Raw genomic sequence first — 23,925 nt, 5'->3', positions numbered from 1 at the left:
TTGGGTCGGTTCTCTCCCTTTGTGAAGATTAAATTCTCTTTGTCGGAGTGAAGTTAGAATCAGCAGAGGGAGGCCTGGCCGGGTGTGAAGACTGGAGCTGGGTCTGCGGCACGCTCTCTCACTCTTGGTCTGTTGGGGGATTTCATAGCCAGCCATGGGGATATAATGAGACCGGGTGAGAAAGGGTCAAACTGCTGAACACTAAGAGACAGAAACATGATGATACAGTTATATGTTCATGCACAGACAGTGTCTGTGTGCATGTGTGGAGGTCAGAACCCGCTGGAACGGAAGTCTTCTGCTGCTATCCTCAGTTTTTGAGACAGGCTTCAGGCTTTCTGGCTGAACCTAGAGGTCCTTGATTTTGGTTGGAGTGTCCAGAAACCTCAGAGGAAACTCCAACCTCCACTGCACCCTACACACACACACACTTTCTCTTTTGCACACAAACTCTTACACTCACAGACTTACACACACACATTCTCTCTCTTACACACACACACTCTCTTATACACACAGACACACACTCTCTTCCAGACACACAGACACTCTTTCTTACACTCTTTTTCCCTTTTACACACACAGACACATATACACTCTTTTTCCCCTTTACACACACAGACACATATACACTCTGTCTTACAGACACACACACATACTCTCTTACACATACACACAGACAAAGATTCACAAACACACACTTATACACTCTCTCTTACATACAGACACACACATTCTCTTACACAGACACACACTCACACCCTTTCTCTCTCTCTCTCTCTCTCTCTCTCTCTCTCTCACACACACACACACACACACCAGCACAGAGGGTGCAGGTGTGTGCCTGCACACAGGGACCTGAACTCAGGCTCTCATGCTTGTGCAGCGGGCAGTGACTGCTGAGTCATCACTCTTAGAGCCGAGTCTTACATTTTCCATTTGAAACCATAGGGCACGCTTTCATTGTGTGAACTAATAGGAAGTGTCTGCTCCGTGAAAAACTGGACATTCGTCAAGAGATTAACAGAGAAGTAAGGGGTGATTCCTGTTGAAATGCATCGAACACAGGTCCTAGAAGTGGAAAAACAGCAGCAGGATTGCTGGTAGCAAGCTTCCCTGGACATCAGCTGTCTTTGGTGGGAGTTACAGCACACGGCCGTGTGATGTTGATGGAGTGCTGTGGACCAGTCACGCTGTTCCCAGGGGCCGTTCCCTTCCATCCTTGGAGGTGTGTGGGGGGGTGGTAGCTGGTGCCGATTTCATTTAATAGATGAGAAGGACTGAAGCATCCATTGGTTAGGTGACGTGTTCCATCTACTAGAAGTTCAGAGGAACTGTTGAGTGTCTATCTTTCATTATCGGAATAGCCAGAGACAGGCTTTGTGTCCTGCCCTGTGGAGATTCGGTCGCGTGGAGAGCTGAATGCACTTGTCGCTCCTTTGCTCTCTGGGATGCTCTGAGCCCCCTGCTTTGGGAGTGCGTTCATCCTTTCTGGAGTCTGACGTTGACTTTCCACTGTGGGTGTTAAACGCTGTCAGAGATGCAGGTGAGGAGTGCTTCTGCCTGTTCCTGAGTTTCTCCTTAAGATGTCCCCTTCCTTAGTGCTTTCTTCTCTGCAGTGTGACTCATGTCGAGGAAATTTGGGGTTAAATGCCCAGGCTTACTTACCTCCAAACTGGAGAACACTGAGATAAGTCTGTTAGGTTGGAATGTTTGTCATGGGAGTTAGCGTGCAGCATATGAAGAATGTAACACTGAAGAAAGAGGTTTAACCTAAAATCAGCACTGTTCTAGCGTCACAACTGCATTTAATAACTTAGAAGTGCCAGAGGGGAAAAGTCAGATGTTGCTGGAAGACGCTGTTAACAAAAGCATGCTCGAATATAATTGCATACTTAATGTCCTGCCTGTTAAGACTTGCTTCCAAGTAACTTGTCTGAACAGTGGGAAGATATGCACTGACCTTCCTCCACATTCCAAAGCATAAGAAGGCACAAGGGCCTGATAGTGCATATCTGTGATACCAGCCCTCGGGAGGCTGAAGCAGGAAGCTTGATAATTCAAGGGCTAGCCTGGGCTACAAAGCAAGTTCCTGCCTCAAAAAATGATCAGACAAAACAAAACAAAACCAACTCCAAACAAATAAATAAGGAAACTTGCTGACAATATGAATATGAATCGTTTTCAAAAGAAAAGTCCATTCCTAGCACTAATATAACTTTAACTAGTAACAGCTTGAAAGCAACTGTGATTCCGAGCTGCTGGCTTGTCCCTCTGGAGTTTCGTTGCCACTTTATTCCACCAACACTCCATCCTGAGATCCATGCTATGGCCCCTCTCGGAAGAAAGCGTAAGGCCAGGCCGTGCCTATCAAGACTGCGGACAAGGCCCTGGTCACTGAACATTGTTCGAGCTGACTTGTCAACGGCTGATGCTGCTGCCCTGAGCCAGGCCCTGCATCTGGAGGCCCCAGAGCTACCTGTGCAAGTGAACCCGTCCAAGCCTGGACAACAGCCTTAAGAAGGGCCCTTCACGAACGCTCAAACTTCCTGAGCCTCAAGAGGTGGTTGAGGAATTGAAGAAGTACCTTTCATAAAAGAGCTTCCAGTCCCTGGGGAGGTTGAAGCATTTATGATGGTGTATGGCCAAACTTAAGCTTGTGACTGAAGCCACAGTTTCTTTTTCACCAGAAGTGATGAGTTGTGAAGCATTGTAAAAGTGTTTTGATTGGTTTAATAAAAGTTCAAGTATCTGAAAAAAAAAAAAAAACCAGCTTAAAAAAAAGTGTGTGTGTGTGTGTGTGTGTGTGTGTGTGTGTGTGTGTGTGTGTGTGTGTAAGAAATACTATAAATTAGTGCCATTGCAGGTGTTTCTGTCCCAGACCTTCAGGACTTGCTTGGAAATTCTTCCATATTTTTATTTAATTAGTCTTCATCTTCCTCCCAGGATTTATCCTAAGGGTCCCATGTATGTTAACCTTACTCCGTTTCTGTTTCTCGGAAGGGGGTGTCCCTGAGACAGTAGAGACCACTGCTACAGCCCCCTGCTTTATGTCCCTGTACTAAGTCAATCAGTTTGATTGGTCTCGGGAACTTTCAGATTCGCGTTTCTTACATCCCTCGGGTTCTTCTGCTTACATTGTGTCCCATCAGCATTGCCAGGCCTGTGTCCCCCTGTCATTCCCCATCACTGAAGCGTTCCAGCATGTTACTGAAGTGTAGGAACCGTGTCATTACTGTGCCCTCTTACTGTGTGGTTCTCAGCCTGCTTTTGCTGTAAGTCCACCCATGACCTAAACTTTGATTTTCTTAATTTCAATTCACTCCTAACCTCTAGAGCTATAAAACTATAAAACTAACCCTCTTTTGTAGGCACTGACACGGTCCCCATTTTACAAGGTTATACCCAGAATTTACAAGGTGCCATCCAGAATTTTCTCTGAATAATTTATACACGAATTGAAAGATACCCAGGTATCCAAGTGGTAAAGCACACTGGATGGGGAGGATATAGCAATGTGTGCTAAAGAATGGAAGTTAAACCAGGAGCAGATCTTAACCATACACAAGGATGCCTGCCTTTCCATCATATAAAGAGCCACTTTGATGCTCAGAGCACAAACAATAAACGTTAGAGGATATTGGCTAAGAAAACCAAGATGGGTAAAGAGCTTCCTAAAGCCAACAAAATTGTGAGAGAATTCTGCCCGACTGATTAAGACACTTCCCATTGGTGTTTAGAGAACGGTAAAATAGTACTTGATGTAGTAACAGTCATTCTGTGGGCATCAGGAAGCCCTCTGTAAGATTTGGGGGATGGAAATTGTTGACACATTTAAGAGCCATCAGAGTTACAGATATTGAATAGAGATGTGTAGCTTACAGTCACACACAGAGACAGGGGACAGCGTCTGCAGTCACAGTCTGTGCTGCACAGTGGCTAGGGTCTGTGCTGAAGATGATGAAGCCCGTAAGCACAGCGCCAAGCAGGCTCCCATTGCCTGCCTGGAGAGAATCCTGTAGGAAGATTAGAACAATAGAAGGGTAAGCAGAGGAGTTTTCCGTCCCTGTTGCTAAGGCTTTTTATAACGCGGCTGATTGATTTAATGATTAGGGGAAATGCCATCTTGTTGTTTAAAAGCTACCCAGCTCAAGTTTATCATTTCTGTTGAGACATGTGATAGCGCTTTCTTATCACAGAATATAGTTGTTTAGAGGACTTGCTATAGTTTTGCTCTGAGATCTGGTGACAGGGCACCCTGACCATGGCGGAAGTACTTGTCATAGCATCATGAGACTTCAAAGCTAGGCTGGCAGCCACCAAGCCTGTAATGTAAGGTGCGTTCTCCTACAGAGATGGCACGGGTGATGGGTGGGTCAGGTGCCCAGGCAGCAGGTAAAAGATGGTCATGGGGAGAATGTGAAGAGTTTCAGTGTGGGGTACATTGTCTTCTCAATACGTCTCATCTTGGGTGACTCGGTGACAAGCGTGTAATGGATTCTTCACTTTTGTTTTGAATTTGCTGGCTGGGTGGGGGTGGGATTGGTCTTCAGTTATTAAGGGAGGGGGTGGTACAAAGGAGAAGGTAGCTGAGGTACTGGTGTCAGAAGAGGGAAGTAAGCACAGACAAAAGCACATCCAGTGTTCAGAGAGCTCACGGCAACCTGCCTTTGCCTCAGCCTTGGCTTTCTATCTGTGCACAGTGTGACTTAGGATTCTGACTCTGAGCTGGATGCTCTGTGATAGATCAATGCTCAGGTACTGTGGCTGCTTCGATCTAGGAATGAGCCAAGTGGATGCTAACAGAGCAGAAACCACAGTGAGACTAGTCATTCTCCCTGAATTTCTCCTCCTCCTCCTCCTCTTTTCCTTCTTCTCCTCCCCCTTCTTCCTCCTCCTCCTGTTCTTCCTCTTTTCTTTCTTCTCCTCCTCCTTCTCCTCCTTCTTCTTCCTCCTCCTGCTCCTCCCCCTCCCCCTCTTTTCCTTCTTCTACTTTTTGTTTTTGTTTTTCAAGCCATGGTTTCTCTGTGTAGCCCTGACTGTCCTGGACCTTGCTTTGTAGAGCAGGCTGGCCTCAAGCTCACAGAGATCCTTGTGCCTCTGCCTCCTGAGTGCTGGGTTTTGTGGGCCAACACTGCTCAGCCCTCTCCCTGGATCTCTGCCTCTTGCTTCTTAGCCTCATCTGTGCATCGAAGGATTGACAGTGCTTCAAAGTATGTTGCTCTTGTATTGGGCAAGTATTCGTTCCTCGTGTTTAACGAAAGGAAGTATTAAGGATCTTTAATGATAAATATTTTAATTTGCAGTTTAAAAAATAACCATGAATAAAAAGGTGGAAGCTGTTCCCTGTCTCACAGAGGAGCCCTGTAGTCTTCTGAGCTGGTTTGTTACCCAGCACTTCCAGAACAACCGTGATTTTACTCTCAAATTGTGTTGGTTTTCACTAAATGTGATAGTCTCTGTTGGTTTAGGGAAAGTTTTTAACCCTTAAACTCCTAAGAGTCCTTTTCCCATTAGGATTAATGGGCAGTTTTGTGCCACTTACTGGGTTTCTTTTGTTGATGGTGTTTTTTTCTTTACCTATGATTTATGTTTGATTTTCTGAACTCAAATAATCGATTTGTTTCTTAGTCTTTCCATTTTTATTCTGTTACTGTAGTTAATTGCTATTCCTGCACTCCCCACTCCCTTCCCAAATTTCAGTTGTTACTGATGTACCAAGTCCTAAAACGCCTTTCTGTTCGGACTTCTCAGCTTATTTATTGTCCGTATTTTTTGGCGTTCAGAGTGTGTCTGCCTTTCCAGTCCTCGCCTCACGAGCCATGGGGCTGAAATTTTACCTGGCTTACAGGGTAACCTGTGGGTTCCAGCAGAACCCACTGGTCTCCAGGCTTAGAGTCAAGAGCAGTTTACTACATTCACTGCTGTTACAGAATCATCCTTTCTCTCACCCAAGTTCCCGCCGACTGGTCCACTGAGCCTCCGCTACGTGTGCATTCTCCTGCTTCCTCAGAAGGGGCTTAGCAGGCTCTGCCATCTCAGCTGCCTGCTCCTTTTGTTTGTCCTCCTCTGTTGCCAGACTTTCCTTCCCAAGTCTCTCATGGCCCACTTTACCCTTGTGACAAGGTCACTGTGCCCTCCTTTGGATCTCACGGAGAGCCTGACGTGGTCAGCATATGGCTTAGATGTGTTGCTATGAGGAGCTCATAGCCAGCGCCGCAATGGCATAATAGGTTGTTGGGATTTGTTTCGGTTTGTTTTGGAGATAGATCATTGCCAATGTTGAGTCAGCTCTTGAGCAACCCTGCAGTGTCTTCAGTGTGCGGTTCTCACCCTGTGAGACTAACCTTTGTCCAGATCAGTGCTTCCAAATTATACCCATCTTTAAATTGCTAGTTGTTCCAGAGCCTTCCTTAACTAACATGTGAAAATATTCTTTATATTCTCATAGGCAGTATGGAGGTAGATGACCTTATCACTAACACACACATACACACCCCTTCCTTACTGAACTATAAATTCTGTGCTTATAGCGTTGCCCCTGTCTAAGGCAACACTGGGTTTCCACATGGAATGAATGGTAGGGAATGAGTGAGCCACATCATTGGGACGTGTCATTTGTAATTAGACCTTTGAGAGGAGATAGGTTGCTCTGGATGAGAATATAAAGGTGTTGGATTTTAGCAGAGATTTTAACTTTTAGCAGTGAAATATGTGCATTGCTGAGAGCAGTTTATGACCACACGCAGCTTTTCTTTAATGGATACGTTTTTACATACAGTTAAAGCATTCTTTCACTTACATGAGGAATGACATGGAGCCTGTTCTTTCTCTCAGTGCTTAGATGAGTACGAAGATGATGAAGCCGGACAGAAGGAACGGAAGCGAGAAGATGCTATCACACAGCAGAACACCATCCAGAACGAAGCTGCGAGCCTCCCGGATCCAGGAACGTCCTACCTGCCCCAGGTGAGCACTGGGAACAGGAAGGGCCAGGCTGATCCTTTCTTTCAGCCTCATTTTGGGAGCATCAGGCCGACTCAGTCATTTCCTGTAGTTAACCAGTGACCTCCTGCTATCCAAGTCCTTACTGACTTGATCATTGTCTGCTCTGCATCCCTGAGGAAAGACCGGCTGAGGGTTAGTTAGAAACATATCCAAGAAAAATGGTAACTTTCTTGTTACTAAAAAGCAAGAATTCAGTGGCTGAGCTGAGTGTCCTGTCCTGTCCTAGGATGACTTTGGGATCATAACTGCATAGAGAGTAAAAGAGGTGACCTGGTTTCTCCAGTCAGCTGTTGAGATGTGATACAGTATTATACATGATGCAGTGCTGTGAACAATGTCAGGCTAAGAGTTTCCAGAAATACTCGCATGTCTGTGTAGTTTAAATGACTCTGGGAAGGCTGGAGAAATGGCTCAGTGGTCAAGAGCATTGGCTGCTCTCTCTGAGGACCCAGGTTCAATTCTCAGCAAAACTCTCTGTACCTCCAGTTCTAGGGGTTCTGACACCCTCACACAGACATACATGCAGACAAAACAACAATGCATGTAAAATTAAAATATCACAAATATAAATACTTTCTACAAGGTACTTCTGGAAGTAAAACCTAACTCTGTTTTACTTGAGTTGCTCACTTTGACTATGAAACTCACTCTATAGAATATTTTTGACATGTTTCTGAGGACAGGATCCACTGTCCTGATGTGTCTTCTGATTCTGGAATCAGTTAAGTGTGTTGTGAAATATTATTGGTATAATTTGTCCCAGTCTTGATATTTTTGTGACATTTTAAGTCTGCCTGTCTTCCGTTTCCCCATTTTCCCTACCTTCCCTCGTTCTCCCTCTCCTCCACTTTCCCCGACCCCCATTTCTCTGTCCACACTTGTGTGTGTGTTCCTGCACAGGGCAGAAGATATGTAGTTCACCTCAGATGCCATTCCCCAGATAATGTCCTCTTCTGCTTGAGACCGGCCTTTTCAGCGTTCTGGTATTTGCCAAGTAGACTAGGCTGGTTGCTGTGAGCCTCAGGGGCCTGTCTCTGCCTCCCTAGAACCAGGATTATGAGCATGCACCATCACACCCAGGTTTTTCATTTTTGAGAACAGGGTCTTGCTGTGCAGCCTAGGCTGGCCTTGAACTTGCTGCATACCTCCAGGTTGGCCTCAAATTGGTGATGCTCCGGTTTCTGCCTTTCTAGCGCTGTCTTCACAGACTATATCCCAGGATCATCATGTCCTTTCAGAGTTCCAGTTTCTTTCCCTTTACTTTCCTTCCCTCCTTCCCCCTCCCCTCCCTCCCCCCTCCTTCCTCCCTCCTTCCCCCTCCCCTCCTTTTCCCCTCTTTCTCCCTCCTTCCCCCCTCCTTCCCCCTCCCCTCCCTCCCTCCTCCTTCCCCCCTCCTTCCCCCCTCCTTCCCTTCTCCCCTCTTTCCCCCTCCTTCCCCCTCCTTCCCCCTCCCCTCCTTCCCCCTCCCCTCCTTCCCTTCTCCCCTCTTTCCCCCTCCTTCCCCCTCCCCTCCTTCCCCTCCCCTCCCTTCCCCCTCCCTCCCCTCCCTTCCCCCTTCCTCCCCTCCCTTCCCCCTCCCTCCCCTCCCTCCCCCTTACCTCCTTCCTCACAGCTGAGGCTAGGACTGCAGCTGTGCATCTCTATGCCCAGCTTCTGCTGTGCTGGTAAATGAACCTAGGCCTGTAGGCTTCATAGGCAAGCAGTCTACCAGTTGAGTCACATCTCCAGCTCCTAGGCTTGATTTTGTAAATGAATTTTATTATTACATGACTTTATAAGGCATTCCAGAGGACGGCACATGGTCTTAACTGACGCAAAGATTAAATACACACTGTCCTAGATAGAGTTCTATTGCTGTGAAGGGACACCGTGGCCCCAGCAGCTCTTATAAAGGCAAACATCTCATTGGGGCTGGCTTACAGCTTCAGAGGCTTAGTTCTTTATCAACTTGGCAGAAATCACGGTAGTGTGCAGGCAGACATGGTGCTGAAGAAGGATGTGAGAGTTCTACATCTTGGTCCTAAGGCAGCAGGAGACCATGTGCTGCACTGGATGTAGCTTGGGCATAGGAGACTCAACAACCGTCCCCACAGTGGCACACTTCAGTACCTCCGCATAGTACCACATAGTACCACAACCTATGAGTCTATGGGAGCCACTCCTATTTAGACACACGGCTGTTTGCTCTTTCCCATCATTACAGAGACATTTGACAGAAGGAGGCAGACTATTTTGAGGTGGTTAGGACACACAGATGTGACCTTCTCTCTACCCAAAGCTTCAAGTTACGGACACAGAGATTCATAGAGTGACGGGGTTCACCTTTCCCCCTCAGTCGTCCGAGCTGCTGTTACTGTGAGTGATGACCGTCATGTGGAAAACAGAGCCCTGTTATAATACTAACCGCACTGCTGCTCTCAACTGTCTGTGACTTCTGTACTTTGTGTTTCATCAAATTGAAATTAAACCTGCTCCTTGTTCGGCGATGACTTCCCACACAAAGTTTGGGAAGGTTTAACTTACTGTGGTGTGATGGAGAAAATCTGCCATTTTAATTGAAAGTCTAGACCTGGTTTCAGTCCTTGGGCTTCTGCTCTGGACAGTTGAAGAAGGAAGGCATACCAGCATAACCTCAGACAGTGTCTCTGGACAGAGGCTGATTTCCTTCTGTAGGAGAAGGCTCTGTCTGCTGCAGGCTGGCTGTTTTCAGCGTACACACCAACATGAACTTCTAGCTGAGCTGGCCCTCGAAGAGCTTGCTGCCCTGACACATCTGTCTTCATTTAACTATTCTGAGCTCTTCCCAGGCATGCTCTTTGTTTCTTCAGTTTCTGCCTGTTTGTTTTGTTAGTAATTGGGATTAAAGGTTGGTCGCTTGCTGGTGACCTTGGCTTCAAATGTATTTTTCCAGGCTGTTTGCTTAGCATGAGAGTGAAACTGTCCTCTCCACAGGCCTCCCTAATCACCTCATCAGAGGTGCCAGTGGGAACTGAAATGCCCTGTCCCCATAGTTGACATCTCTCTGAGCTACATTCTTAATCTGCTATCCCTGTTATTCCTAAACGACAGTTAGTTACCTCATCAACATCTACAGGAATGATGTAGGGGAGGAAGGAGCAAGAAGGCAGCCGACTCTCAGTATCATTGGTTGTTTTATTTTAATAGACTGAGAGGCCACAGCTTAGCATTGTCTACGGATCTGAGCCACTCAGAGAAATGGGTCATTTGAAACAAAGACTGCAAATGCAGTCTGGGTTTGACTTGGCAGTGCTTTGTGAGTGGTTAGAATATTTCATTTCTGGTTTAAATTTTTTAATGTAATTCATATGGTGGTGATAGAAAATGAAGATTTAAGTTCTTTCTTATTTTTAGATAATGGCTTCGTACAGCTTTTAAAGGTGATCAAGCTTGCTTTTTTAAGTAGACATTTTCTGATTAAATCAGATTTAGAAAATGATAAAACATTAAAAAGGTGCAAGATGTTGTTGAATTCCTTTATGGTCTGCTGTCTTCTATGAACTGTTAGATCTTACTCTTCATTTTTGAAGGCATATGATTACGTGGCACAAAATTTAAAAGGCATAACCATGTGCGGTTTAAAATTTGTCATATTACCAAATTGCTCCTTCCTAGAGCAATTAGTATTTATTTTCTACATGTAGCTTCAGAACTAACCTACAAATGAAAGCTGTCTCTGTCTGTTCATCCATCCATCCATCCATCCATCCATCCATCCATCCATCCATTCATCCATCCACCCACCCATCAGCCTCTTTTTGAGATGAAATGTTCTTCAAAAAACGGCCATGCACATTGGAGGCTCGGTCCCACAGTACTGTTCAGCTGTGACTCTGACATCAAAAGATTGTTCTGTTGGTAGATACATGATTTGGTGGCAATTGTGGGATATAGTCCAAGAGGAGCCATGTCTTGGGCAACTATGAAGTAATCAGCTATGCCCTCTTCCCATGAAGCTCTGCTTCACCACAGGCCGATGGCAATGGAGCCCACCCACCTGGGGCCCGAACTTCCACAAGGGTATGAGTTTAAGTTGACTGCCTCTCGAGTTGTAAGGTATTTGACACATTAATCAAAGGCCACTTAATACCGTTGTCCCTGAAGTATTCCATCTGAGCTGTCTGTCTCACACTTTGTCAACTGATACTGTAGACAGACTTCTGCAGAGTCCACAAAGGAGTCTGTAGTATATTTTACGGAGGCAGAGTATTTCATTTTTGAATATTGTAAGGTTGTAAGGCTTATCTCTCTTTTGACAAACTTTGAAACATTGAATACACTACTTGCACAAATGTGATAAAATCCTAGCACTGGAATTGCTCAGGTGTTTGGACTTTTCTCCCTCCCTCCCTCCCTCCCTTCCTTCCTTCCTTCCTTCCTTCCTTCCTTCCTTTCTTTCCTTCTTTCTTTTTCTTTTCTTTCCATTCTTTCTTTTTTTGAGACAGACCTTCTCTGTGTAGCCCTGGCTGTCCTGGGACTGACTCTGTAGATTTGTCTGGCCCCAAACTCAGAGATCCACCTGCCTCTGCCTCCCAAGTGCTGGGATTAAAGGTGTGGGCCAGCACCACCCAGCTAGTATTTGCAGTTTTCATATTTCTGAAATAACCTTTGCAGATGTTGTAGTGTGAACTTTTTTTTGATATTCAAAAATTTCAAGTCAAGTGTGGTTGCACATGTTGGTAATCTTGGCACACTAGAGATTGAGGGCCAGACCGTCTGTTAGAAGTTAGCCTAGAAAGCACTGGATATGCCTTAAAGCAAGCAAACAAAGAGTACAGCAAACCTGTTGTCAGTAGCAGAGAATTTTCTTTCTAAACATTTAATTAACACAAATTATCCGTTAATGCTGATCATCAGTGGTTCAAATCTTTTACTCTCCTAAGTAACAGTAATGACAACCGGATGTGTGTATTAAACCATTTGTCTTGAATTCTTTTCTTTGAATTGATTCAGAGAAAAGCTTTTGGGTTGAAAAATGCACACAGCATTTCCAAGATTAAAAAGGGAAAAAATAAAAGTACCCTGCTGCATACCACCTAAGTCAGGATTTACCTGTTTCTCCTCAGTGTCATCTCCTGAGTGGACATTAGTCATTTTTACCCCCCAACAGTCTCAGCTCACTGAAAAGTCATAAGGACATACAGAAAACGTTCTTCCACGGCTATTCCTTGCATACTTTGCTGTTTCTCTAAGAACAAGGTCCTCTGAAAGACCACTTTGCCCACATTCAGACCTCGTTCAAGTTATTTCATCTGCCTCAGTTGGGTGTCCCAAGGCAGAGCAGAGGGATCTAACTCAGTCTCAGGCCACTGGGACTGCCTATGAAAGCGCTCCGTTAGCCTCCTAACCTTTACCATTCCTAACCCGTCTGAAGAGTTTTAAAGACTACACATGAATGGATGACCGATGAATTGGCCAGCGTTGTGGGTTGCGCCCTGTTTACTGATGGGAAGCTCCAGTGTGTAAAAAGGCAGAGAAAGTCTCCATGGAAACTGCTGGTAGCAAGTAGGGTTGAACTTGATCCTGGCTTTGGGAGATCCAGGGACTGTGTACCGAGATCCTTTGAAAACCCAGGTCTCTTACACAACAGATTTCAAGTCTACATTTCCTGACGTACTCTTCCTTGTAAGGGTATAGTGTATGCTGCTTTGGGGAGGGAGGGGATACCTGTGTAGAGCTGCGAAGATGTTGGCAAAGCACAAACTGGTTTGTGTAAGTTTAAATGAAGCTCTTGCTTTGTTGAAACAGGATGGCCAGACCAATAAGGAAATCTCGAGAACATGGTCCTCACAAGCAGTTGAGGTCTGGTGTGTAAACAGATGGGAATAAATTAGAAATAAGATTAGAGAAATACAAGCCCAGGAAGGTTAGATCACATACAGAGTGCACTTGTCAAGTTTAGCAACAGTCACTAGTAGTTATTAACGGAGGTCCCTCATTATAGTCCTCTGCTTGGGACTTTTGTGGCCATGGCAAAGAACTTTCTAGCTAGAAATTCTAAGGAAGTTTGTGTTTATGTAGAGTTCCAATCATATGTGGAGGAGCTGTGAACACTCCCCTCCTCCATTATAAAAGAATCATGTTACGCGTACACAGGGAGCTGGAGTTTTCAAATTTGTTCTTTTCCTGTTTTTTTTTTCCCTCAGGGGATAAGCATGCTTTTATAAATACAGAATCTGTTTTACTTAATTACTGCATAAAAGCAAAGAGTGGCCTTCTTCATTTCAGAAGATGCCTTTTTAATAACAGAGGAAGAAGGAATGTCTTGACCATTTGTGGGCCAAGGTTTTGCTGCTCTCGGGGTAAACACCAGCCAGCAGCAGGCTAAGGAAGATCGCTACCGCAAGGGGTGCCTGCTCAAGTAGCTCTGAGTTCGGTCCTGGGGTCAGGCCCACCCAGGCATTCCAAGATCGAGTCACCTGCTTATTTTAGCCCTAGTAACTTATAAGGGCTTGGCGCTTTACTGTTACACTTGGTTTTCTTTTTCTTTCCTATATCATCAGGTTCCTAGGAAAGTGATTTCTCTGGATTCGGGGGTGGGGGTGGAGGCAGGTTCAAGCTTCCAACGCTCACCTTTTACTTAAGAAACAAAGAATAAAAACATGAGACAGTGAGATGCGGCCATTACCCTTTGGTCTACGTGGTTTTCGTGAGAACGCATTGGGACGAGTTAGTACATGTGGAAGCCGTTGGTAAAGAGTTTACATCCCACCAGCTTTACATCGCCTGGTGTGCCCTTCACTCTGCTCTCTTCTGTCCTTCCCATAATGCCAAGAGCATTGCTGCTGCTTCCTGTGAACTTAGAGCCTCAGCTGCCCAGTGCTTGTCCGGTTGGAAGGTTGGAAGGTGACTTAGTTCTTCCTGACGCTTTGCTGGACTGTTGCCAGGTTGCTGTGCCCATGCTGGGTCATTAGCCGTACTCAGTCTTCAGTGTTCACTGCAGAACTGACTGCTCTTCCTGAGGTCCTGAGTTCAATTCCCAGCAACCACACGGTGGCTCACAGCCATCTGTAATGGGATCCGATGTCCTCTTCTGGTGTGTCTGACAGCCACAGTGTACTCATATAAATAAAGTAAATAAATCTTTAAAAGAAGAGACGTGTGTAAAGTAAGCTCATTCTTTCATTTTAACTGAAATTATTGAATTTGTATAATCTCCCTTAGACTTAACACTATTAGCAGTTGTTTTTTATTATTATCAGGTTTAAAAGGGCTCATCACTTAAGCTTGATGTATTTGCAGTCCAAGGTAATCACAGTTACTGCCTACTTATTTGCACGGTAATCGTCCGTCCTAATAGTTAATATTAACGTTCAGAAGCCTGTCATTTCTTTTTTATTTTTGTAGCTTAGGGTCACTGCAGTTTGCTCTTTTCTTATGTCATATTTTTAGATATACTCTTTAAAAATTGTTAGCTTTTGTGTGTACGTTGTACATTATAGGTGCTTTTAAAATTTATCTATGTGTATGTGTGCATTTAAGTGCCAACAGAGGCCAGAAAAGGGCGTCTATTCCCCTGGAACTGGGATTATGGATGGTTATGAGCCGCCATTTGGGGGCTGAGATTTGGACTCAAGATCATCAGGAAGCTCTGAACTGAGCCACCTCTCCAGCCCCACTGTTAGTTTGTTTTTGTTTTTTGAAGCAGTGTCTCTCCATGTATTCCTGCCTGGTTTCAAACTCACAAAGATCCTCCTGACTAGCCTTCTGATACTGGGGTTACAGGTGTACACCACCAGGCCAATTCAGTTTGGGGGAGGAGGGGTTGATGTTTTTGTTTTTTGTTCTGTTCTGTTCTGTTTTGTTTTGTTTTAATGAGAACATAATAAAAGACAGGGAAATAGTGTTAAGCCTATAATGATGGTCAGGTTGGAGAGGTACCTAAGAAGCTGACATAGTGCTTACCCAGCATCCTCCAGTCTGTGGGATTGATCCCCTGCCGGAATCAGGGTATGTGTGGTGGTGCACATAGTTAGTCCCGACACTCAGAGGTGGACACAGAAAGACCAGGTGGTCAAGGCCTTGGGCGTGCAAGGCATCCCTAGCTAATTCCACGCCAGCCTTGTAGATGTAAAACCCTAACTAGAAAAGAAAGGAAGGAAGGTAGGTAGGTAATGTGTTTTTGGATGCTTAAGCTTTTAAGATATTTCTGGCTGGAGGGATGACTCAGCAATTAAGGGCTAAGCTCATAACCAAAATATTTCAGTATTAAACTTTGAAACATGGTTGGGTTGGGCTGAAAAACCGGACCCAGGTTCTTTTTATTTGAACTGTGTCAAGCGCAGTTGCTCGCCGTAGTTTCTGGACAGGCACTGTTCTGTCTTCCTGCAGGCTGTTGTTGTGTGCTGACATGCATGCACAGCTGATCTCTCATATTTTGCTTTACAGGACCCGTCGAGAACAGTTCCAGGCAGATACAAAAGGTAAGAATCTCTGTGTTGTAACGTGAAGGTTCAAGGATAGTGCCTGTCCCAAGCAGACTTAACTATCTAGAGCTGCTTCGAATAACTTGTCAAAAGCAAAAAACTCAAAACTTTGATTACATTCTTAAAAGGGAAATTTCTGGGGCTGGAGCGATGGCTCAGCAGTTAGCAACTCTGGCTGCTTTTTCAGAGGTCCTGAGTTCAATTCCCACCAACCACATGGGGGCTCACAACAGTCTCTGACTGTAGGCCCATTTGACTCGACTCTTGTGAGATCTTCTGGTGTATACATTATAGACAGAACATGCACATGTATAAAATACATACTTAAATAAATCTTAAAAAAGAAAGGAAGAAAGAAATTCCCTCAGAGAGTTGCAGCACCTGTCAGCCAGTTTGCTCCTGAACTGCGGTGACCAAAATGTAATGACAAAATGCTATTAATGATTTGTCTTAAGCAAGTCTATAGAGGCCTGAAGCTGAACACTAGAACCAGCCCGTCTGAGGCGGGGGTGGGGATGATGGTGGTGGAGGTGGCATTGGTGGCAGCACTGATGGGGACAGGAGTTGTCTTAAGACCTGGGTTACAGATGCTCATCTTGCTGTGTTCTTTGTTGGAGTTGGAGTCAGGTTCTCTGTCCATCTTGTTAGGGCACTAACCCCCATGTCGTGAGGGCGTCCACCACTATGACTCCACGAGAACCTAATTAACAGCTGAAAGACATTTACTGTTAAGAACTCTGAGCTTTAGTACCAAGGAAGCACAAGTAAAATGCAATCGTATTTTTATTTTTGGTGGGATCTGTGATAAGGGGAAGGACGGGAGGGTCCGTGTGGGAGGAGTTGAACTACACCTAAGCATTCTGACCCAAAGTAAGCACCCCGTTGGCTGGAGCTTATATGTGTCTGTCTTTATGTGTGGATGATAGAGCACTTCTTTACTACAGCACTGAGTGACTTCTGTGTACCATGAGTTAACTCAAACAGAACAAATTTTCTTTTGCGAGGCCATGGCCAAATTAGCTTTGACTTGACTTTTTGTTTTTATTTTTAGTTTTTCTCCAGATAGGCTGTCCTGGAACTGTCGACCAGGTTTATCTCGAATTCACAGAGATCTGCCTGCCTCTGCCTCCCAAGTTCTGGGATTAAGGTCCTGTGCCACCATAGCCCTATGAAATACTTCCAAATTGCTGTCTTTGTTGTTGTTTGGAAAACAAAGATAACGTTTGATAATCTATCAACTATGTTATACAAACTTAATTCTAGTTCAAATTTAACTATAAGCAGCACTTTTATATTTGTGGTTTTGACGTGAATTAAATGAGGGAATACTTAGGGTTTGTTAGTTTTTTATGGGGGTGGGGATAGCCCAGCAGTTTAGAATGAGGATTGCTCTTACAGAGGGTTAGAGTTTGATTCCTAGCACCACATTAGGCAGCTCACAACTGCTGGTGTCTCCACCACCTTCTTCTGGCCTCTGTGAACCCTGCACCTAGGCCTGTGCACACACACAGCACAAGTACATGCACACAGCAGTAACAAAAATAAACAGTCCTCCCCACAGCGGTTACAAAGTTGCCATTTTGTTAAATTAGTAAGAAGTTGGTTCACATAGTGTGTGTGTGTGTGTTTTAAGGTTTAAAAATCATTGTTTTCTTTGTGACTTGTTCAATCAGGAGGCTTGTTACTTTTCAGCTTTCAAAGCTTTAGCCCCGTTTATTATTACTAAGCGTGCTTTGAAATAGCCAAAGCACCCAGGAGGACCAAGGAAATGGCGAGTTTGAGGCTAGCCTGAGCTAATAGTGAGATGCTTGTAGTAGTTCTTTTTATTGAGTTGTAATGACTATTTTAATGTAGTCTAAGAAGCTCCACACAGAGCTGGACTCATATCTAAGATTATCTATTCTTTATCTCCCAGGGTTATCTTACACAGCCTGTCAACAGTTCATTACTCTCCCTAATCTGTCAGCAAGTCACAGCAGTGATCAGAGAAAGGGTGTTCCTTGACGAGAGCGTCCCTTGACAAATGGGGATGACAGAAATGAGGAATGACAGAAAAGAGAGAAAACATGGGAATCACATGTTAGACACGGTTTCCTATAAACTAAATGACTTGTGCAGACACACCACACAGATGGCAATGACTCTGAAAAGCCTCTCGGGGTTTCACGTCACTGGCCCCGAGTTCACGTCTCTCTCACTAACCACACTGTTTTCTCTTACAACTGTCAAGAATACAGACGTGTAGGGGACCCTTGTTGTCTAGAAAGTCCCATACATTGCTGTTTTTCCATTTTTCATTTCAACTGTCCGGAGATGAGCATCGTGACATTTCTGACACTGGGCTTAGGAAAGTCGGACCCGAGGCAGGCATTTCGGTTTTCTTCTTCCACTGTGTAATTCTGCCAGTGTTAATGGGTGAGGTTTCTAGTACATTGCTTAAGCTTTGGAGAAAGAGAAGGACTTGTCGAGGGTGGAAGAGTGGACTATCCTTCCATCTTTAATTAGGTTGCAGGGGTTGGAGAAAGGTGGCCAAGCCTGTGCAGCACCACAGTAGGAACTACTTTGCAGAATGATTTCCCTCCACCTTTCCATGGGACGGTCAGATGAGACTCCTCATGCAGGCGTGTATGGTAAGAGGATCTGCCCACTGAGCCATCCTACAGATCCTGTTTTCTGTCTCTTAAAGCAATGTGTGTGCATTTCTGCATGAAAACGTGGTAAGTATGGGGCATTGGTATTATTAAAGCATAATCCTGTCATCTAAACTAAACACCACTGCTAGTATTTTTTTTTTATTGGTGATTTATATTTTGTAAGTGGCTTTCCATCCCCTACAGATGGCAGTGAATCTGCAGTCACACGTCCTCTCTGTTCCTCGGGGTAACATGGGTGTCTGCAACTTAATTTCAATCCGATAAACTATGGCTGCTCTCAGCTGCATCATCTCTGTCTCTTCAACATACACAGCACAGGAGTACACACAGAACCCCACTGCCTCTGGTTTGGGAAGCCACAGTTGCTTTTTAACCCGAGGCTCAGGCCCTCTGATGGAAGTTAAAGCCTGGTTTGGAGAGGCAGTTGGTCTTATTGATCCATTAGGGGACAGACTTACCTTTCCACATAAAATACCACCCACTCTCCGTTCCGTGGGAACATACGTAGCACACCCGGTGCATGCTGCCTTCCTCTGGCAGCCAGCTCAGTGTGAACAGCAGCCTGCTTGCCCAGTGGGTGACAACTCCCCTCCCTCCTCTCTTCCCCTCCTCACACTCCACAGTGAATCAGGAGCTACACGTAATTCTTGCCCTGCCTGCTTCCTTAAACATCCGTCATTGCTTTATAATAAAATGCCATATTGATGTACTTCTCGAATCTTTAACATGTTTAGTGCCGTGGTGGGTGACATTTCTCTCCAGTTCTTTCCCCCACATTTAATGTGTCACTGGAAGTAGTTTTTGAGATTATGTCCAGAGCTCCATTTTCTCTATAATCCTTCTGTTTGTGTTGAATGGTTTTGTATCATGCACTGGTTTCGGAAAGCATACACCGAAGTCCAGGAGGCTCACCTCTGAGCACATGCCTTAATAAACTAAATCTATGCCTTTCTTTGTGTGGGAAGACTTCTCCTATGTAAGAAGAACGTGTTTGAGTTCAGATATTCTGAACAAACTCTTTCCTTTGTTTTAGATTTAAAATTTTTATTCTGCATATGTCCATGTATGTGCACCAGCACATGCATGTCTGGTGCCAGCAAAGGTCAGCTGAGGGCAGGAGACCCCGTAGAATTAGACTTAGATGGTTGTGAGCCACCAAGTGGATGCTGGGAACCAAATCTGGGTCCTCTGCAAGAACAACAAATGCTCTTAACCACTGAGCCTGGTTCTAAGAGCCCCTGAACAAATACTCTTTATTATTATTATTATTATTATTATTATTATTATTATTATTATTATTATTATTATTATTATTATTATCTTTTTGACATTGTCGAAAGGACAAAACAGCAACGAATACTCTTAAATGTATACATCTTAGAGAATAGAAGAGATGCTGGGATACATTGGTTTTATTGGCATCCTGTTAGCTCACCTTGTCTTCTCTGCACCAGCAGTCACCATGTAAGCACGGGGTAAAAGATGCTAGACAGGAGGGATGAGCTAAGAAAACCTTTGAATTAAAAATATATATATATATATATATATATATATATATATGGAAAAACAGTCAGTCCTTTGAGATAGGGCTGTGGTCCTTGAGAGAAAAGTGATTCCTTTTTAAGATCTTACATGCAGGGACTGGAGAGATGGCTCAGTGGTTGGGAGCACGGACTGCTCTTCCAGAGGACCTGGGCTCGATTCCCAGCACCTAAGTGTCTGTAACTGCAGTTTCAGGGGATCCAACACCCTCACATAGACACAGAAGCAGGCAAAACACCAATGCTTACAAAATAAAAATAAATTGTTAGAAAAATCTTCCCTGTTTTTTTACTGTAAGTATGCGCCCCAGTTTGAGTAAAGAGCCGGGCACTCGTTTTGAATTTCAGTTGTGCGTGCTTGTAGTTAGAGGAGAGAGGAGAGTCTATACAGCGGGTTGTGGGACACAGAGGGTGGTGAAGGCTAGGAATGTGGAGGCCATTGGTGCACTTCCTGGTTACTTAGGAAGGTCACGATTCGTCTAACACCTCTGCATGTTTGATGCCCATTGTTCCCTAGGATTTTACCCATGAGTCTTGTATTTCATCTCATGGCTGAGCTTTGAAATGTCTGCGTTAGTGGGAAATTCCTCTGACTGTAATCTCTTAATGCTGCCAATCCCATTCTCATGAGAGCTTTAGGATAAGTCTCCTTCTGAACACAGCAGCGTCCTCTCCCCTTAATGCAGAAGACACAAAAGTTCCCAGAGTGGGAGAATCTTCCAGTAAAGGGTGACATTTGTCTGCGATAATGTCACTTACTATTTCTCTTTACTGTACTTAATAATATCTCCGTGGCTGGGAGCGGACTGTTTTCTCATGGGATCTTAGGTTGGTGTTAACATTCCTAACTGGAACATCACAAACCTTTTGGAGTTCACGAAACGGTTTTTTATTCTGAATATTTTCCATTGTGCATATCTGGCCTACGGAATAGGTTGAAAACAATTCTGTTTTAGGATAAAGAGCTAAATTTGGCAACAAAATCAAGTAAAGGGGCCCTGCACGATTGTGGCAGTCTCTTCCTGATCTGTGTGTATGGGGGCAAAGGACTGATTTAATTTTCAGCAAGCACTCTATCTTTTACTCATCCATAGGGTTTTATTTATGTTATCATTCAAGGGTCTTACAGCTAATGAGTGAAACTTGTTGGTTTTGTCATTTTTAATTGATGTTTACTTGTTCATATTTATGGAGCCACGTAATAATTTACTGCATGTGTATTGTAATGACCAAATTAGAGCCATTAATATATCCATCCCTTATGTGTATCATCTGCTTACTTAGGAATGTCCGTACTCATTCTAAAGCATATCATACACTACTGTGAGCTAAATTCCCATACTGTAGTCAGGAACAGCATAGCAAATACTTCTGTGTAACTATATGTTATACATTATGTAACTAACCTTCAGTTCCTTCCCCTTCACTATGATCCCTGAGATCAACCTTTGTACCAGCTTACTGTGCCTTTTACCTAATGTCCCTTTCATTTCGCCACAAAGGACACAAGTTTGTTCTTACACTGAGTAGTACACTTTAAAAAATTATTTACTATTTATTTAATGTATATGAGTACACTGCGGCCGTCTTCAGACATACCAGAAGAGGGCATCAGATCCCTTTACAGGTGGTTGTGAGCCACCATGTGGTTGCTGGGAACTGAACTCAGAACCTCTAGAAGAGCAGTCAGTGCTCTTAACTGCTGAGCCGTCTCTCTAACCCTAGGTAGTACACTCTTGTGTGCCTATGATGCATTTTCTTTCACATATAGCCATAAAATTATTTTGTTGCTACTCAGAAACTATAATTTGCTACTGTTCTGAAGCATAATGTAAATATCTGACACGCAGGGTATCTGATGTACAACTCCTGTAAAAGAGTCATTGGACCTCAAGGGTTATGACCCACAGGTTGAGAACTGCTGCTCTAGAGTTATTCAGTTGTTCTGATTTATGTTCCCTTGGAACATAGAGGCTTTTCAACCCAGCTTCTTTGCTCTCCAAAATAACACTGAATTTCTTCCTGAGTAAATGCCTAGTCCCTAAGCTTGGGCTTGTTCCCTGGCTAGCTCATAACCTAATCCATTCTATCCTATGAGTGCCACACGGCTGGTTTCCTCTTCTCAGTTTCAAGTGACTGTGTCCATCAGCATTTGGGGGAAATCGTTCCACACCCCACTCTATCCCAGAATCCTCTCTCCCTGCTGGGACTTCCACCTCCTTCTTCCTGCTTAAGCCAGTAGCCTGGCAGCTTTTTGTTGACAGGTGAAGCTTCCACGTAGTGCACAGGAGATTCCCTCCGCTTGCTTAGGCGTCCGTGCCTTCCTTGTTCCTATGTTCCATGTTCCTGTGCAGCTGCTGTGCTGCCTCCTTTCTGTTTTATGTATAGGTTTCCAGAAGATGCTTTCCTTTGTATGAATTTAGATGTCATTGTAGATAACTGCCATGGTTTGGTTATCAGTGTAGCCTGCATATGTGCTTTTTTCTGTTACAGTCATCTGTGCCTGGGCTGTCTAAACCTTAGGTATTTGTGGAGGCAGTCGTGGTGGATATGGGCAAGGACTCGTGCAAGGTGAGGATGCTGTTTGGAGAGGGGCATGCAAAAGTGAGTGTTGGCAGTAGTGGCGGTAGTCATGATGCTAAGGAAAATGGTCACAGAGGCGCCCATCCCTCTGTCACTGCAGAAGTAAATGCTGAAGGCACCAAGCTCTAGGTCCCTGTAATATGTAATGCTTCAGGATGCTGAGCAGCAATGATCAAAAGTAATGATGATACCCCTCGAAGTGGGCAAAGAGACACTTCGGTGGTGGTGGTATCTTCTTATATTCAGAGGCAGAGCAGTTGGCAGTCATTTGTTCTTTCTGGCTCGAGGCCTGGCTTGGTGGCCAAAGCTACCTTATGCAAGGCACATAAAAATCAAATCCAGGCAGTGCAGCCGGGGAGGAGAAAGAGAGACAGAGACTAAATTCTGGCATTTCACGTGGTGTGGACACTAACAGACTTGGCCTCCACCCCTCAGCTCAGGGTGGAGCCGCCTACCCAACAGTACAGCACAGGAAGAGGAATGCCTGCCTTCTGATGCACTCCACAGTGCTGTAGGCACCTACCTGTCAGACAGTGTCACCCAGACGCCTGTCCACCATGTGGTCAGCCTGCAGCAGGGGCCACCACAACATGAGTGTGTGGTGGTCAGATGGCAGAGGAGAAGAAGAGGAACAGCTAAAGCATCAAGAAGGGAGATGGGCTCAAGGGTGGTGAGAAGGAGGAGTCATCGTGGGTGGCCAGCTTTGCCACCTGGTGATGTCCTTGTAGTAGCCAAATTGTAGTACAAACAAATTAAACTTATCCTCAGTTACTTTACAAATGAATGCAACTAAGGTTATGTTATTTGGCTGACAATGATGGTGGGGTTAGGGGGAGGAAGGGTCACCCCTATTCTACTCTTTTAACTGCATGCCTGGCTACCTCCCAGCAGTGTACCTCCATACTTCATGCCTCTCCTGGCCATGTGCTCATGGTCCATCTCCAGCTTCTCCATTTTCCTTTAGCCTCTCTCTCTGGTCTCTCCTCCCACCGGCTCACTCTAAATCCACCTTCCCCTAATCCCTCCAGTAATTGGCTGTAGCCAATTTTATTTAGCCAGTAGTTTTAAGTCAGGGGACAAGGTTTGCACAGCAAAAGCTTGTAAACAGAAGAAGTCACTCCTTCTAAACCTTGGGGTTTAGAATTTAGCATTACAATACATAGCAATAGACCAAACCTCAACTAGTCCCAGTTCAAGCTTCTACTGAGGGCTATGTCTGGGTGGCAGCAGCAGGGGTCAGCGTGACTCATAATTACTTCAAAAATGGTAGAAGACCACAGAAGTTACTCCTGGCGTGGGGCAGGAGTCACATGGATAATGTACTCTATATGTTATATGATGCCATCCCAGGTCTCCATCTTGTCTCTCACTCAGTTCCTGCCCTGTCACTCTCTCTGAGCTATTGATGTCCCTGTGAGGCGGACAGTGCTAGCCGCCTTTGTCCAAGGATCTCCCTTCTCTTTCCAACACATTCTTTGAAGCTTGTTCTTTGAGCAAATGGAACCACTAAGAGGCATCCATTGCTTAGGGTTTTAAGTTTTCGTTTCTCCCTGATGTCTGTGGTTGCTACAGAGAATGAGGACTTTTAAAGTGAAGGACACTGCGTTTCTGGACCGTGACGAGACTTCGTTGACACAGCCCTGCCTTGGCTTTCTTCCTGTCTCCGAGTGCTTTGCCCTTCCTTCTCTGTGTTCA

General features: G+C 44.8%; 1 protein-coding gene across 1 annotated transcript in view; it reads left to right on the top strand.

Annotated features, from left to right (window-relative positions):
* PAWR (pro-apoptotic WT1 regulator) overlaps positions 1 to 23,925 on the top strand; it is a 77,003-nt gene that overhangs the window by 41,185 nt on the left and 11,893 nt on the right. Inside the window, exons 3-4 of the mRNA XM_080935651.1 lie at positions 6,838 to 6,969; positions 15,415 to 15,449. Of these exons, the coding sequence (XP_080791777.1) occupies positions 6,838 to 6,969; positions 15,415 to 15,449 (167 nt within the window). The remainder of the gene's footprint in view (positions 1 to 6,837; positions 6,970 to 15,414; positions 15,450 to 23,925) is intronic.

Source organism: Micromys minutus (genome assembly GCF_963924665.1).
Source record: "Micromys minutus genome assembly, chromosome: 22".
Lineage (NCBI taxonomy): Eukaryota > Metazoa > Chordata > Mammalia > Rodentia > Muridae > Micromys > Micromys minutus.
This window is presented reverse-complemented; position numbering and strand designations above follow the sequence as displayed.